The sequence below is a fragment of the Hipposideros armiger genome, unplaced genomic scaffold (assembly GCF_001890085.2).
Source record: "Hipposideros armiger isolate ML-2016 unplaced genomic scaffold, ASM189008v1 scaffold_240, whole genome shotgun sequence".
Classification (NCBI taxonomy): domain Eukaryota; kingdom Metazoa; phylum Chordata; class Mammalia; order Chiroptera; family Hipposideridae; genus Hipposideros; species Hipposideros armiger.
This window is the reverse complement of record NW_017731590.1, coordinates 146310-164281: the sequence shown is the minus strand read 5'-3', so window position 1 is coordinate 164281 and position 17972 is coordinate 146310. Positions and strand designations below refer to the sequence as shown.

The window sequence follows — 17972 nt, the reverse complement described above, 5'->3', positions numbered from 1 at the left end:
AGTGAGCGGCCGTCCAGAAGCCGGTGACTGATCTGCCTTGCCCAGGAAGAGCGCAATGATGGTGCCAACTTGGGCTAGTGAAGCAACGTCCTCCACAACTAGACTGAAGAACTAAAGGACAGCAACTTGTCTGTTCCCCTTCCCCCAATTCCCCAATAAAAATCTTTAAAAAAAAAAGCTATACAGGGATTTTTCAACCATGTGTGAGGGTGGGAGGGGTCAGCACCTCTAAACCCCTCCTACGCATCCTGCATATTGTTCAAGGGTCAGCTATACTTGATTAAAGTATCCTATTGGCTTAACAAATCACCATACCAGTTCCTCAGTTTTCTACTCTGTAAAATGGGATTAATAGCCTCTTGATGGAATTATTTTGAGACTTGCTGAATATAATAATGTTTTTAAAGTGCTTGTAAAATTTTATTCTGGGTGTACAATTTTTGCACCTATACAGATTTCTTCTCTTAAAATGTCATCTGAATAAAATCCATGTACTTTTCAGATCATCCACCTTTTGGAAAAAGACTAAATCTAGGGAAGTAATATTTCAACTTTGTTTCTTTAAGATATTACATCATTATACCTTTCTCCTCCCCTTTATACTTAGTGATCAAGTTGTTCCTGCAGCACAGTCCTCACCTATAAACTGTGAGAAGAGAGAAAACTTGTTACCATTTGTGGGACTGAACAATCTCGGCAATACTTGTTATCTTAATAGTATACTTCAGGTAAATTGACAATCTTGCTATATAATAAAACTTTAGCAGGCAAAGGATATAACATTTAATGTTTCTGAGAATTTCAGATTGGAGGATTTTAATTGTCCTTAATATCTTTACCTTTGATGCTAAATAAATCAGAATGAGCTAAAATAATAATAATGATTCTAAGTTGTGTGTTACAAACTTTCTTTGGGGCAAGATAAAATGATACATTAAATAAAATTGGGATAGCAAAATTGAGTAGACCTTGGTTAAATGGAAGTTGCCAAACCTTTAGTTTTTCTGCCCAATTCCTGGTGCTATGGTGACAAGTATTATAACCCTTAGAACTATATCTGTTTTATGTTGTACCCTTATAACCACGAGTCTTAGCAATATTTGCTCAGGTTCAGTACTTTGTTGCCAGTGAGGAAGGCAGTGGACTATAATGATGAAATAGAGAACAATTTTTGACACAAATCTTAATCTCAGAAGTTTAAGTAATGCACATTTAAAAGTGCTCCACAAAAAGCATTATAGTGTTTAAATGACCTTAGGTATATTTTTGTTGTTTATTCAATAAACACTTAGACATTCTCACTTTTTACAGGTATTATATTTTTGTCCCGGTTTTAAATCTGGAGTGAAGCACTTATTTAATATTATTTCAAGGAAGAAAGAAGCTCTTAAAGATGAAGCCAATCAAAAAGATAAGGTAAAGAATAATAGAAAATAATATAAAAAGTAAATTCATGGAAATTAACCTGCTTAGAAATAAAAAAGTAATAGATACACAGAGGATTTGGGAGGAGGATAACAGTATGTCTCCGTTAAACTATAACTGAGAATTGAATTTCTCAGTATCTTACATTGTCAGAAAGGCAATTATTTTTCATTCTTACAAGGTAGCTAATTAGATTATCCCCTTTTACAGAGTGATTTCTACAGTCCTTTAATTTATTGTTTACCAGTAAACATTGCCATTTGTATACCACCATTACAATTTATACCCTTGTACCACCTGATAATTCATCAATTGTGTGTTCTATTTGACTCACTTTAAAAATTTAATATAAAGAAAACTTGGACTTACATAATTAGAAAACCATTATCATTCATTTAATAGAAAGTAGCCAAAAAATACTCATAAAATTCTTTGAAAAGCTATTTTTATAGCTCCATAAAATTAGTGCTACAGTGAAATTGAGAAAAGCTAGTTTTGTCTAGTGAGACAAAGACAAGGGGCAGGGTATTTAATTTGTTCATAAATAAAAATACTGATTTGTGTGTTTCTTCCTTGACAGGGAAATTGTAAAGAAGATTCTTTGGCAAGTTATGAACTAATATGCAGTTTACAATCCTTGATCATTTCGGTTGAACAGCTTCAGGCTAGTTTTCTCTTAAATCCAGAGAAATATACTGATGAACTGGCTACTCAGCCAAGGCGACTACTTAACACACTCAGGTATAGCCTATAATCTAGTTTTAGGATTCCAATTTAGCTACTGATTGCTCTCTTTGGAGAATAGTGATTGATACCTGAACAAATGGAAATAGAGGGCAAGGAAAATAGAAACTACAGATCTATAGTCTTTAATATCCCAGAGGCTCCAAAAACTGGAAATGTTTTTATAAGGTACTAAATTCATTAAATCCAAATTTATATGAGGTTATTTGTAGTCTTTATTCATGTTTATCTGTAATGTGAATATTCATACATTTTCCTGTAGAAATAGTATGTGTTTACTTAGGCGATACTGCCCCCTATCATGTTGGTAATATATATATATATATATATATATATATATATATATATATATATATATATATATATATAAAATAATGTGCCATATTGTCTTTTTTAATATGAAAAATTCTGAATTCCCAAACACTAAGGATTTTAGATTATGAATTGTAGGTCTGTATTCAAAATATATTATGCATTAGAACTATAAATTCCAAATACTCTGTTTTTGTTGTATGTGCTTAGAAGAGAACTGTTAACTGGATTAGATTACTCTGTAATATTGTCTTAAAAAATGAAACTTTATCCTATATATAAAATAGCCTTATCCAAAATGTTACAGATTGTCTTTAAAAATTATCTAATTATTTGGCTTCGGAATAGATCTAAGTGTGATACATTGCTATACGTTTGTTAAGAGGCAGTATAGCATGGTGGCCAAGAGCAGGTTTGAATCCTGGCTTTGTATCTTAACTAGTTTTGTGACTGTGGGCAGGTTACTTTATCTATAAATAGTAGTGACAACAGCACCTACTTCATGGAGTTACTGTGAGAATTGTTATAGATGTAATATAAAAAGCATTTTGAATAAAACCTGGTACATGGTAAACACTATACATATTAGCTATTAATATATTTGTGTATATAGTTTTTGTGATAATGAAGATGAGGTAAAATTTGTTTTTAATTTTAATTACAAGTTTAGGTAAGTTTCAAATTAGCTGAATAAATGTTTTTAGATTTTAAAAATAAAGATGATATTCCTGTAAAAATGAATTCATTTCTACGTAGAGTTTTTCTTTTTTGTATTACATCTTCAAAACTAGAATATATGAAATGGAAATTTATGTTTATAGGGAACTCAACCCTATGTATGAAGGATATCTACAGCATGATGCACAGGAAGTATTACAGTGTATTTTGGGAAACATTCAAGAAACATGCCAACTCCTAAAAAAAGAAGAAGTAAAACATGTGGCAGAATTATCTAACAAAGTAGAAGAAAAACCTCATCAGAAAGAGGAAATTAGTGGTATTAACAGTATGGAGATGGACAATGTGAGGCAGTCTGAAGACTATAAAGAAAAACTCCCAAAAGGAAATGGGAAAAGAAAAAGTGACACTGAATTTGGTAATATGAAGAAAAAAGTTAAGGTATCCAAGGAACACCAGTCATTTGAAGAGAACCAGAGACAAACCAGATCAAAAAGAAAAGCTACAAGTGATACTTTAGAGATTCCTCCTAAAATAATTCCCAAGTACATTTCTGAAAATGAGAGTGCAAGACCCTCACAAAAGAAATCAAGAGTTAAAATAAATTGGTTCAAGTCTGCAACTAAGCAACCCAGCATTCTTTCTAAATTCTGTAGTTTGGGGAAAATAACAAACCAAGGACCCAAAGGACAATCTAAAGAAAGTGAATATGCTCTTGAAGAGGACTCTGGGAAGTGTGAAAATGATAACACAACTAATGGCTGTGGACTTGAATCTCCAGGGAATAATGTTAAGCCAATTAATGGTAATGAAGTTAAGGCCATTAATGGAAATGAAGTTAAGCCCATAAACAAAGGTCAGTATAATTTATTCTTAGACATTGATAGGTAGGTGGATTAACAGTTACAGAATTGGAATTTTCTTAGGTACATGTACCATATAAATCTGACTAAAGTTTTGTTTAAAGAGAAATATACCTGAATGTGAACTGGTGTTTTAAGCACTGTACTTAGATAAATTTGTGTGTGTGTAAATCTCAATCTTAAGGTAGTGTTAATTTATGGTTTATAAACTAGGGGAGTTCAATACATTTTAATGAAAAGAGAATATTTTACCCCCTTTATATAAGCAGCATTTGACAAACTCATGAAAGGTATTGGCATTTCATGAAATGCCATTTTAAAACAGAACTAAGTAATTACACCACATTTGCGCTGATTTCTATCTAAATAATTTCTTCCAGATCTACAAATCTTGCAAAATGTGTAGTACTGATGTGCTTTTACCAAAAGTGTCATCCTTATTTTGGGGTTATTATGTAAGGGGGTATTGTCTTTGGGAATGGAGCTATGAAGACAGTTGTGACTCTTCTTTTTTGAAGACAATGGTAATTCATATTCAAAACTATCTTTACAGGGAATTTATGTTTCATGTATAAGGCACCTCTTAATGCTTATAAACCAGATGAGATGAAAATCAGCCTTTTATTCATGATACACTTTTAAGTGGAATATGGCTATTTGGGCTATGCTGAAAAACTAATCTGTACAGACTTAAAACTTTGCTATTTTTGTTTTAGGCACAGAGCAAATTGGTTTTGAGCTAGTAGAGAAATTATTTCAAGGTCAGCTGGTACTAAGGACTCGTTGCTTAGAATGTGAAAGTTTAACGGAAAGAAGAGAAGATTTTCAAGACATCAGTGTGCCAGTACAAGAAGATGAGCTTTCCAAAGTAGAGGAGAGTTCTGAAAGTAAGCAAAATTGGAGTCTTGTAAGGACCATGGAATGGTTTTCTTCAACAGTCTAATACTAGCTTGTATAATTATTGAGAAAAAGCTTACTTTTAGTGTCTTTGGTACGATAAAAGCTGTTTATATATTGGATTGTTGGAAAAGTCATGACGTATTTTTTCTGTTTTTCATTGCAAAAATGCGTCATGACTTTTCTAACAACCCAATAGCTTCACTTGTTAAAAGCTAGCATTTGGAAAATTGTGGCATCTTTGTTTTAATGGGTAGAGTGTAATAAGAAAATGAAATGCTTTAATAACTTTGGAGTACCAGAATTTCTCAGAGCTACTGAGGATGTTTTTTTAACACAATATTTGAGCCACTGTTTTGTCTAGTATAAACCACAAAAAGTATGGAAATGTAAATGGTAATTAATTATGAAACTGGTTTACCTGTTCAGATATTGGTAAATGGCTATTACATAGAATCTAAAGTCTTTCTTAATACCAAGTCAGAGACTAGGTTTGTTTTTCCTGTCCCTATCACCTAAATACTTTTTGGCTGACTAAATATAAATATTGATATTTAAAAACTATGCACACTGTTGAGGATGAACTAAAAGAGTTTTTGAAACAAAAAAAATGTATTTATTGGCAATTAATCGACATTGCATGCTAATTTTGAACATGGAACTTTCTGGAACTTAATTTTTAAATGTCTGAGACATTTTTCATTTGTGAGTGAAAGGATTCTCTTATATAGTTTCTCCAGAGCCAAAAACAGAAATGAAGACCCTGAGATGGGCAATTTCACAATTTGCATCAGTGGAGAGAATTGTAGGAGAAGATAAATATTTCTGTGAAAATTGCCATCATTATACTGAAGCTGAACGAAGTCTTTTGTTTGACAAAATGCCTGAAGTTATAACCATTCATTTGAAGTGCTTTGCTGCTAGTGGCTTGGAGTGAGTATTATAAATAAATACTATATGAAGAAAATGAGTGGCTATATAAGGGAAGTTTTGTTCAAAATAGTATAATATAAACTACTGAAATGAAGTAATTTATAAAGATTGCCTTGTTACTAAAAGTTTCCCTGTAAAAATAACAAGTTTAAATCCTTTCAGTATGAATATGTATTCTGTGATTTCTTCACACATCTTTTCATTCCTTATTAGATATAGCTGAATTGATTAAAACAGGGAACACAGTTTGTACATATCAAGATGTTTTTAAGGGGAGAAAAAGACAAAATTATTTTAGTTTTAAGGTAAGCCAGGAAATCAAACTAATCTGAGTAATTTGAGAGATTCTCCTATAGTTCAACATTTAAATATCGAAAAGCTGTCTTGACTTTTTCTGACACATATACGTGTCATTGTAATTTTAGTCCTTTCTATATTAATGAATTGTTTGAAACTACCATGAGGGCTTCTCAGTAGCTCTCCGCACACTGTATTGTGCCAGAAGAATGACATATGGTCCTTGCTTTCAGTGGACTTTTTCTTGGTTACAATACTATTTTATTTTTGTCCCTAAATCTTGGTAGAGATAGACTTCACCTTAAAATGACTTATTAAAATGTAAAGCATTTTGGTTTGAGGCCCAGTGTTTTTTTAAATCCCAATTCTTTTCTTACAGCACAAAATCAGGAAAAAGAAAACGGGAGAGGGAATGCCATATAGACTTTAAGAAAGCACCTGAATATAAACACTTATTTCAATATTTTTCTTTGTGTAAATATAAGTATACAAAATTTTGGTCTTGCTTTTATTTTGTGTTTAGTCATATAAGCACTAAATATTAAGGGTTCATTCAAACTTTTTCTTGGTTTCACATTGGGTATAAAACTGAGTATATATAGTATATGTGTGTGTGTGTGTATATATATATATATATATATATATATATATATATATAAAGTGGAATTGCAGAAAACCTTTTTTTTTTCTTCCAAAGGTTTGATTGTTATGGTGGTGGACTTTCCAAGATCAACACTCCTTTACTGACACCTCTTAAATTGTCATTAGAAGAGTGGAGTACAAAGCCAACCAACGACAGCTATGGATTATTTGCAGTTGTGATGCACAGTGGCATTACAATTAGTAGTGGGCACTACACTGCCTCTGTTAAAGTCACTGACCTTAACAGTTTAGAACTAGATAAGGAAAATTTTGTGGTTGACCAAATGTGTGACATGGGTAAGCCAGAACCATTGAATGAGGAGGAAGCAAGGGGTGTGGCTGAAAATTATGATGATGAAGAAGTGTCAATTAGAGTCAATGGAAACACACAGCCAAGTAAAGTTTTGAACAAAAAAACTGTAGAAGCTATTGGACTTCTTGGAGGACAAAAGAGCAAAGCAGATTATGAGCTATACAACAAAGCGTCTAACCCTGATAAAGTTACCAGTACACCATTTGCTGAAAATAGAAATTCTGAGGCTAACAATACTAACGGGACCCATGAATTTGATAAAAACAAGGAATCCAGTGAGCAAACAGGCATTAACATTAATGGATTTGAGAACAAAATTTCATATGTAGTGCAAAGCTTAAAGGAGTATGAGGGGAAGTGGTTGCTTTTTGATGATTCTGAAGTAAAAGTTACTGAAGAGAAAGACTTTTTGAATTCTCTTTCCCCGTCTACATCTCCTACATCTACTCCTTATTTGTTATTTTATAAGAAACTATGAAGTGAGTGTATTTTCCTTGTGTATATATTAAACAGACCCAGGCAAACATTGGTAAAGTTGAGTACATCAAAGACTCTCTAGCTTAGCTTTTGAAGCTATTGGATATTATTGGTCTCTCTAGGTTTTTATATAGTGAAATTTGAATGATTGAAAACCATGTTAATTTTTAGAATTCATTTTCCTTAGTAGAGACTAGTTATGCATTAACTTCTGGGAACAAACTTGTATAGGTTCTTAATTGAATTATCCAACATGGAAGCATTTAAACACTTTTGAATTTACACCTATCTTTTGTGTTTGCTTTTTAAAATAAAGTGCTTGTATTTGTATCTCCATATTTTGGGATAATTATCTACATGATGTTTATAAGTCCTGTGGTTTTTCAGCTAAGAAGCAGAATCTCATTTCAGTACATTTAATTTTTTAAGTCATGAAGCCAAATCTCTGATGGGCTGTATGACAGGCACAAAGTCTGGACTATGTATCTATTTACAGTGGTGTACGTTTTGTGCCTTGAATCACTTTGAAAGTGTCTCAGAAAATCTGGACAGTCCTTCACAACATTTTTATATGTATTTATGAAGATGATTCTGTACTCTAGTAAATGTTTTTGGGCATGGACTAATTTGTATCTCTTCATAGTCATATTCTGCACGATCTGTATATAGTATATCAAACTTAGAGGTGTGACCTTAAGTTTTACTTTTTTTAAAAACCAGGTCAATAAAATTTAAAAGGATTAAAAACTATACAAATGCTCAGTTTTTCTTAACTTGTATATCTTTACCATAAATATAGCTGAATTCTCTTAAAGAACAGAATATGTGTGTATAATATATTTACACATTGTACACACATTCATAGGAGAAATGAACAGGCATACTTACCTTTAATAATACTCAATACTTTCTCACAGTTGGAGTAAAGAAATTTTCAAACAGTAGAGTTCAAATTGTGCTTAGTCCATCTAAGTTGTCATACTTAAAAGAAGTTTCCAGTAAGAATTGCTGCATTCTAGTTGTTCTTTCAAGTAGACATACATTAATGGAGAACTTAAAATGATGCTTTGGGCACACATATAAAACTTTGTTGAATTTTTACTTAAATACACTATATTAAATTGGGAAATGATAAGTTATCATGACTTGTTAAAGGACATCCTTGGTACTAATACTAAAAATAACTATAAAGAATATATAAATGTTATTGGAATAACACACCCATTTCAACAAGAGTGTCAACTAATAAATTAGTTACATAGTTAAATAATGTCTTACATTCTTCCATAAGATGATGTGATATAAAAAATCATGGTTCTCACCTACATTCAAAATCTCTAATGGAACTTTTAAAAAGAAACAGCCCTGAACATTAACCCATAAGCTTCTGATGGAGTAGTTCTAGGATAGAACCTGGGCTTCTGTAATACTCAGGAGACAGTCAAGGTTAAGAACTACTAGTATAGATTCCTGATATGAGAAAGTTTAAAGGAAACTGGAGTATGTGGGAAGTTAGCAAGTGTTCAGTATACCAGTTTTTAACAGTAAGAGGAAGCCTCTTCTGAGTCGTCATAAAATAGTAATACATGATAATTCATAGTTAATATAAATGTTAAAGTTATTGATGTTACTGCGATTTATGTGAAACAATTGAAACTCTTACATAAATGTAACCTAAAGAGATGACCTCGGGATTATTTAATATTCTCTGCCTTATGTTTACTCCCATCCCCACCCTAAAGAAGAGAGTATATGTTACCTTTATTGTTTTAATGAATTTCCATTCTTAACTCCTTCTTTCCTTATTGTTCATCTGGATCCTCTGTCACCAAATATATTTTTGAGGTTATACTCCTGAGTCAACCCCTTGTGGTCCAACATTATACACACATCTGAAAAAGCTTTTTGTAATTCAGCCTTCCAATCGATGTAGATAAGAGGAATTTGAGATGATACTGCCCGTTATAAAGGTAGGCCAGAGGGGGTAGATATCACTCATCACCTATGCACTCAGGAGAATCAGATGTTTTTGAGATCTTGTTTTCAACATCAACTACAGAATAAAGGCACTGTATTCAATTTGATCAGTTCTATGTGATTCATGTAACTGGTCAGTAGATCAAAGGGGCAGATTATAAATGATGACTTTGTATAAGCTATAATACCACACAAAGGAAAAACATTGTTCAAAACAATCCAGAAATCATTAATGCACTTTCTTGGAAAAACTTGCCAAATAGTTGTCAAAAAATGTTTGCATTAGTTTCTTATAAAGTTATAATTTTATATTCTTAATTAAAACAGCTAATTTTACTGATTACATGTACTTTGTAAAATCTATACAAGTTTAAAAAATATAACTTCTCATTCAACTGGCAGATTAAAGTCAAAGAGCAGCTCTTAGTGTTATTTTCATGATGATGTAATATAGCCTTAAAGCAGATTTCTAATTTAACAATTTAGAACACTAAGCTGGCTTGTTTAATTTGAAATACAGGAATCATTCATTTTAGTTGCTGAGTCATTAAGTTCTTATCAATATCATTAATGTAATAAGGTTGAGAGTCAAAGATCAAGATACTGTCACTGGTATTAGTGATCCCTATAATTTATAGACAAATATTTTATTAGGTAAAGTTATTTCTGCAATTTATTCTAAATCCCTTTTTGGGGTGTCTAAAAGGAAAATAGCTTAGAAACCAGTTTTAAGGCTTCATGAACCAGCTGTCAATATCTACATCCATTAATTTATTCATTTATTTGAGACTCTTTGGGGCCGTAAAGTGACTGTCAATTTTTCTTTCCATTTTTGGTAGTTTTGGAACTAGTTCTTGATCACATTTAACTTACTATCTGCCTTTGTCAAAAAAAGAAATTTTTTAAAGTCCCACTCAGTAAAATTAGTGTAAACGTTCACATATTTAATGGTACCTTTAAAATAAGCATTACTACATTTAAAATGGTTCCAAAATGAATCTATAAATGGTAATATAAATTAAAAAGTACAAACTTAAAGTAAATAAATTTAACATTAGCTATGGTGTAAATAATGGTAAATGTATAGTGTACCTTTGAATCATTAAAATGTCTTAAAAAAAGATAACAGCATATTACCAGAACATTAGAAGCCATAGCCATGATTCTCAAGCTTCGAACAATCGACAGTTTTGGCCACTGCATTCTTCAATGAGTAAATTAATGCTATAATTTCCAGAATTAAGTTCCAAGTCTTATTTTTCAATAGATCATAACTTGTCACACTCAATGTTGAATACATAGCTCTTTTCAAAAGAATAAAACAACTATGTTTATTTTAGAGATCCATTTTGCGCAGGCTCATTCGACTGAAGGAATCTCTGGGAAGAAAAAGGATATAATTATAAGTAAACAATAGTTACATAATTCCTTTAAAACATGTTTTACATTTTTTTCTGCCAGAGTTTTCTCAAAAGTGTGCTACCGAAAACTTACTAACTTTAAAGCTTTTTGCCATCAGAGTTCTTAATTAACTTTTAAGTTACTCTGCCTTATATTTCAGGCTTTTCTATAGATTAAAAGTATATTACAGTAACCACTTTGCCAAGTCCATTGACCATTCATTCATTTGTTTGTTAGGTACATTAAATATTATAAAACAAGGAAAATATTTTTTTGTAGTTATTAAAAGGCAAAAGGCAGGAGTTCCTTTAAAATATTCTAAGTCTTAAATCAGTGGTTCTCAAACTTTGGGGTTATAGGTCGTTTTTTATACTTAAAAATTGAGGAACCCAGGAAGCTTTTGTTTATGTGGGTTATATACTGATATTTACCATATTAGAAATTAAAACAATTTTAAATTATTTTATAAAATAACTCATTACATGTTGCTATAAATAACATTGTTTATTAAAAACTTGAAAGAAAGTTTAGAAGAGTGGCACTCTTACATATTTAATGTCTGACTTAATAGAAGGCTTAGATTCTCATATCTGCTTCTGCACTCAATCTTACAATATCACATTGCATATAGTCTCTGGAAAATCACTGTACTCTTGTAAGAGAATGACAGTGAAAAAGGCAAATAATATTTGGTATTAATATAAAATTAGCTTTAACTCAGGAACCTCCTGAAGGTCTCAGGGACCTCTCCCCCATGAGTCCCAGGTCACATTTTCAGAACCACTGTCTTAATATTTTATAAACCTACTGCAAAATAATATTCCAGATTTTATAAATCAAAATAAATTCAAATTCTAAGGAATTTTTATTTTCTAAATTCTGAAGATGTTAAGAGTAAAGAATAATATTCTTCAGTACCTTTTAATGTATTTTCCTTTATCTTTAAGTTATATTTTTTTCGCTTATCCTTCCTGCTATTCAAGTTAAGTTCTGAGGTTTACAGTCTCTAAGAAAGTAGAGGGCAGGTACAAAGAAATCCATGTACAGCTTTGAATCTCAAAGTTTGTTTTTTTTGGTTGCAGGGAAAGTAGCACTATTAAAAGCTAGACACTGTTAAGAGTTTTTCTAAAACCCAAAAAACTGCCTGTGAATATTAACGTACGCTTGGAGGACTGAACATAATCAGATCATAGAGGAAGGCAAAACTCGGGATAATAGTGTAAGGGAAAGTTACCGTCAAGTAGAAAGAATACAGTCTTTCCACTGAAAGGAGTTGGAGAGATTTGAAGGGAGTGAGACTGGCATAGGAAACTGCCTGATTACCTTAGGGACCCAGCACTCTCATTCCAGCACCTTTGACTGCAGAGTTTAAGACTGGTGGAGGTGGGGTTCCAGGCAGCAAGAAGGCAGAAATTCCAAAAAGATTGAAGGGGAAGCCAAAAGTGGAGCAGACCAGTGTTGCTTCCCGTTGGGAACTTTTAAGAGGAAACCATCTAGGGTGTCTCGCATCAGTATAGGATGGAAGCAAAATATTTTGTCAGAGAAAATATCAAAAACAGGCCCTCTGGTCTCTCTGTGTTTCTGTACATTGTGGAATAGATTCAGATAATCTATATGCTCTCTGTAAGAGGACATGACACACAGCAGGCACTTAGTAGACATTTTTTAGATCAAAGTGTGAATCATTTTTTTCAGAGGTCGAAGTACAAAAATATTAGATCACTAAAGAACAAGGACTAATTCCCAGATGATCAAATAGCCAGTTTAACTTTCTTTTGTAGTATATTATACCATGCATCACACTGTTTTCATATAAGCAACTTCAAAGGCCTTCCAAATATTAATCAGGTAAGTACAATTTAATGGATTTACTGTTATTAATTCAGAAAAGGGTGGTAAAATATTGGTGCCACAATAACTCAATAGTTGTGTATACATTTGGATTTCAAAACACACAAAAAAGCAGTTTACTTTTAGCAGTAATCATGCTCTGTCCAGAATTCAGGTACTAAAAAGGAAAATGTTTGGCATTGTCTTTGGAATTTTACATGCTATTCAACTTTCACAACAACCTCTTCACGGTAAGAAATTTTACCAAGGAGAAACCTAAAAATTAGATTAAATTACCTGCTCAGGTAGAACTAGGATCAGTTGTAGAAAATTTCACGTTATTTCATTTCTAATTTTATTTGTCACACTTAGAAAGTGGAGAAAAATACTGAAGCCTTCTTGATACTTAATGGGGTAACCTATTTTAATACAAATCTAGAAGAACATACTATTTACTATCAGGGCCGCTTAGGGAAATAAATGCCTGGCTCCTGATGTATTCTAGTGAATTCTCCCACAAAAATACCAGAAACTGACAGGATTGTAAAAGGAATAGTTTTAGGAGGCCAGACTTATGTGTGGTGTCCTGGTTCGTATGAATACTTAACACAACTTTATGATTCATGAATTATAGAAAGAACTGACTTTTATCTTGTAGGCTGATTCATATATAGATGATAAAAGGAGTATACTAGTTGAACTTGTTAGGTTTCAGGAGACACAGTATATGAAACCATGTAATAAAAGTTACACTAATTCACTATTAAGTAATTCAAGCAGATTTCATTTTTCTGAAGATATCCCAAATAATAGAGAAATAAGCATACCTGTGGCAGGTGACAGGTAATACTGCCTTGTATAACTGAGGGATCTTTCTGTTTATCAGAGGCTGAAGGGCCTCTTTAAGGCGATGATAGTTTCTCTCCAGTTCCCTTTGATACTCTTTTTGATCTGGTCCAATTAAGCTCTTATTTTTTCGTAAGGCATCCTCACACCTAGAAAACACAGTGTATAATCAAAAGATTTCTTCTGGCATAGTTTGAGGGTTTACTAACACACACACACACACACACACACACACACCCTGCCATAGTTTGAGGGTTTACTAACACACACACACACCCTGCCGCCCCATGATGAAGCCATTCAGTTATTTGGTTGAATGTTAAACTCTCTTGTATTAAGATTAAGGAAGGGAACAGATGATCAACTAAGTTCCTTTAAAATCTAACATTCACTTCCAGTTTTCATTTAACTGAAAGTTATATATTTTTTAATGTTAAATCTGAAGTCATTTTTTAAAATGCCACCAGTAAACTATAATAAAGGCACTGTAAAGGCATAAGCATACTCATTTATGAGGCAACGATGGCCACTGGTACAGTGTTCAAATAAATGTTTCTTAAATGAATAGATCTTGATAATCCTTTATCCAATTTATTCAGATTTTTAAGAAAAAATATCTGGACTCTGATAAATAAAAGGACGTTAAAAAACAACGTGTACATATCACTACTTGCAGAATGTTGCTAAAGTGATGCTCAGAGGAGAATGTAGAGCCTTAAAAGCTTATGTTAGAAAAGAAGGCTAAAACTGAAAAGCTAAGCAACTTATAAAGAACAGAATAAACCGGAAGTACTTGTATAAGGGAGGGAAAATATTTAAAAGTATGAAAGCTCTATATCAATAAATGAAAAAGTTTTTTTTTTTTTTAAAACAATAGACTAAGCGCTGGCAAGATTAAGTAAGACAACAAAGCCAAACATCTCCTACTAGAAATTAAAAATGGGACCTAAAGTCAAATACAGCAGAAGTTTATAAAGGTACAGAGGCTATTATATATAATTCAATGCAAATAAATCTGAAAGTATACTTTTCTAGATTAATATTATTTACCAAAACAGACTTAAGAAAAAACATGAATAATCCAATCCTAAAACTGTCAAGTACATCGAATCAGTGAAATCACAAATTTATCCACCAAGAAAACACCAACATGTAAATTCTACCAAACACCATAAGGACAGATAATCCCAGAGTAACACAATTATTCCACAGTATAAAAAAAGAAAATAATTCCAGAATATAGGGGAAAAAAAAGAACTATTGCTGAGCAGAGTTTCTTTCCAACTCTTTTTTTTTAAGTTTGGGATACTAAAACCTAATGGGGACTATAAGAAAAAATTGTAATTCAATCTCATCCATGAAAATACTTGCAGAGCTCCCCAAAAACTTCCTGTTATTTTTATTTAAAAATTTTTTTTATTTTTTAGCTGAGCCATCCTGCCACCTGTTGGCAACTCAGCAGCAGCTCAGCTTGGCCCGGAATCGAACCACTGTTGCTCAGAGCTTACACTCTTGAATGAGCTCTTAACCAAATGAGCCACTCAGCTGGCCCCTTCCTGTTATTTTTAACAGGAAACTATTTTTACCAAATATTACACACATACACACCCCATTTGATAAAATTTTAAAATTTGTCATGATAAAAACTCTTAGCATAACTACACACAGATGGAAACTTCTTTAACCTAATTAAAAATACAGTAAACCCTTGGATTGCGAGTAACGTGGTTTGAGAGTGTTCCGCAAGACAAGCAAACATTTCCATTACATTTTAACTTGGTAAACGAGCGATGTCTTGCAATACAAGTAGTTTGTTTCCAGAACAAATTATGCTCGCAAACCAAGGTATTACTGTATCTACAAAAAACCTGAAGAAAACATTACACTCAATGGTGAAAACATTTCCTTTTGCATCAGGAACAAGAAACTGATGCCTTCTATCACTATCTGCATTTAACACAGTACCGGTGGTCCTAAACATCACTGTAAAAAAGATTATACAGATTAGAATTAAAAAGTGAGTTTGCCAATATTGGTGTACAATATATAAAATTCAAGTGCATTTCTATATGCCAGTAAACAAAATATAATTTTAAGATACCATTAACAAAAACAAAAATATTAAATATCAAGGAATAAAACAAAAGATATACAAGGCCCTTGCAGAAAATATTCAGAAAACATTTAAAAGATCTAGGTAATTGGAAAAATACATGGGCTATTTTGTGAACCACTTTCCTATATTTTTTCTTTTCAATAGTCCCTTTAAGACCCTTATATTATACTGTGGTATTGGACATTCTCAATGTGAAGATCTTTATGTAGGAAACCTTATGTACCTTTTAGTAAAATCTTTGAAGCAGAGTCGCAGTTTATTATGATGTCTGAAGAGTTTTGGGTCACTGGGTATTTCAGATAGGAAAACCTGGGCAACTTCCAAAGGCCCCTGTAAAATAAGAAAATAAAGTAAGAGATGTGTTTTGTCTTTGCTAAAATCATAGAGATAGAATTTACCCAAGTGATTTTTCTTAGCACTGAGACGGCTGTATTTAAGCTTAATGCATATATCTATGCCTATATTAAAACTCTTCAGAAACAGATTCTGGCAATATGTTTTTAGTTTTTCCTAATGTCAAATCTGTATACTTATACTTGCCTACTGCAATTAATTATTAGTTCATTTTTCAAAAACGAAAAGTAGGAGGCCAAGGACTGACTACTGTATTCATGAATACATTTTGCCTTATATTTTTTATATTCTTTAATTCATTCCCAATATAAAAGTTGTCAGGTTACTGGCAATCAATTGTCAATCCACTGATTGTTAGGCTTGATTTCCTGAAACATTTCCTCAGTATTCCAAATGTATTCCTAACAATGTACATTAAAGATGATGATCTTGGGCTGGCTGAGTGGCTCAGCTGGTTAGGTTAAGAGCTCGCTTGAGCTCTGAGCAACAGTGGTTCAAGTTTCGGCCCGAGCTGAGCTGCCGCTGAGCTGCCAACAGGTGGCAGGATGGCTCAGCTTAAAAAAAAAAAAAAAAAGATGATCTTTGTAAATTACATTCTTTGGAAGTAAGACCTCCAAGTCATGTATATTTTTAGGGGTTAAGGTCTTGAAGTGTTTACTTCAGTTTTGGTAAGGCATTTTTTTTGGCTTCGTTCCTTTAACCTAAAAAATAGGGTAAGACAGTGCTTGAAATCTTACTTGGCCTGTCTGGATTTTCCCTTACCTTGGAATATTCCCTAATCATCAGCAAGGAGGTAATGGGGGTGGCTTGTCATCTGCATGTGACAAATCAACAGTAATATCTCGTGTATATATATGGGTATGATAAAAAAAATGGTTAATGTTTAAATAAAACATTTATTTCTGTAAAAGACACACTGCCATTAATCCCCCTCAAAAATACTCCCCCTCGCTTTGAACACACTTATCCCATCGTTCTTGCCACTTTCTGAAGCAGTTCTGGAAGTCCTCTTTCATGTCTTTAGTTGCACTGTCATAGCTGCCTCCATGTCCTGAATCATTTTGACTTTGGGGACGAGCCAGAGGTCACATGGTGCCATATCTGGTGAATAAGGTGGACACACCATAATGTTTTCATTTGACAGAAATTGCTGTACCAGAAGTAATGTGTGACATGGAGCCTTTTTGTTGTGATCACAAAATACTGTGAATGCTGCTGCCGAGTGCCATCCAATGGAAAGGCAGGTATCTTCAATACAGGAAGCGGCATATCAAACCTTAGTAACAGTGTGTGACAAGTTTCAACTCGCTCGGTGCAGTCAGTTGGGTGTGAGCTACAGTTGAGAGAAGGTGTTTTTTAAAGTGTGCCATAAATCATCCTCCATCATGACAATGCTCTGTGTCACACATCGCTTCTGGTATACAGCAATTTCTGTCAAATAAAAACATTATGGGGGCCGGCCGAGCGGCACAATGGTTAGGAGTTGGCTTGGGACGCCAGCTCTGAGCAGCAGGGCCCCAGTTCGGATCCCACATGGGCCAGTGACACTGTGCCCTCTACAGCTAAGATGGTGAACAACAGCTCAACCTGGAGCTGGGCCACTTTGAGTTGCCAGCAATGGCGTAGGCTGCAGTGGAGCTGCAGTGAGCTGCTATGAGCTACCGCGAGTGGCTAGCAGCCAGCGTGAGCTGTCAAGAGCCTCCGTGAGCAGCCGTCCAGTGGCCGGCGACCAATCTACTTCACCCGGGAAGAGCGAAATGATACCAACATGGGCAAGTGAAGTGACGTCCTCCACAACTAGACTGAAGAACAAAAGGACAGCAACTTGTCTGTTCCCCTTCCCCAATTCCCCAACGCTGTTCCCCTC

General features: G+C 33.3%; 2 protein-coding genes across 6 annotated transcripts in view; one reads left to right on the top strand and one right to left on the bottom strand.

Moving 5' to 3' along the window:
- Positions 1 to 8331, top strand: part of USP1 (ubiquitin specific peptidase 1) — a 12865-nt gene extending 4534 nt beyond the window's left edge. For all 3 annotated transcript variants that reach the window (XM_019655499.1, XM_019655500.1, XM_019655501.1), the window contains exons 3-9: positions 608 to 728; positions 1312 to 1416; positions 2006 to 2166; positions 3303 to 4015; positions 4739 to 4909; positions 5651 to 5852; positions 6847 to 8331. In XM_019655499.1, coding sequence (XP_019511044.1) covers positions 608 to 728; positions 1312 to 1416; positions 2006 to 2166; positions 3303 to 4015; positions 4739 to 4909; positions 5651 to 5852; positions 6847 to 7582 — 2209 coding nt within the window. In that variant the 3' untranslated portion in view covers positions 7583 to 8331. The remainder of the gene's footprint in view (positions 1 to 607; positions 729 to 1311; positions 1417 to 2005; positions 2167 to 3302; positions 4016 to 4738; positions 4910 to 5650; positions 5853 to 6846) is intronic.
- The window catches only part of DOCK7 (dedicator of cytokinesis 7), a 97861-nt gene continuing 88100 nt past the window's right edge, over positions 8212 to 17972 (bottom strand). For all 3 annotated transcript variants that reach the window (XM_019655497.1, XM_019655498.1, XM_019655496.1), the window contains exons 33-35: positions 15975 to 16081; positions 13617 to 13784; positions 8212 to 10937 (exon numbers count right to left, since the gene is read on the bottom strand). In XM_019655497.1, coding sequence (XP_019511042.1) covers positions 10895 to 10937; positions 13617 to 13784; positions 15975 to 16081 — 318 coding nt within the window. In that variant the 3' untranslated portion in view covers positions 8212 to 10894. The remainder of the gene's footprint in view (positions 10938 to 13616; positions 13785 to 15974; positions 16082 to 17972) is intronic.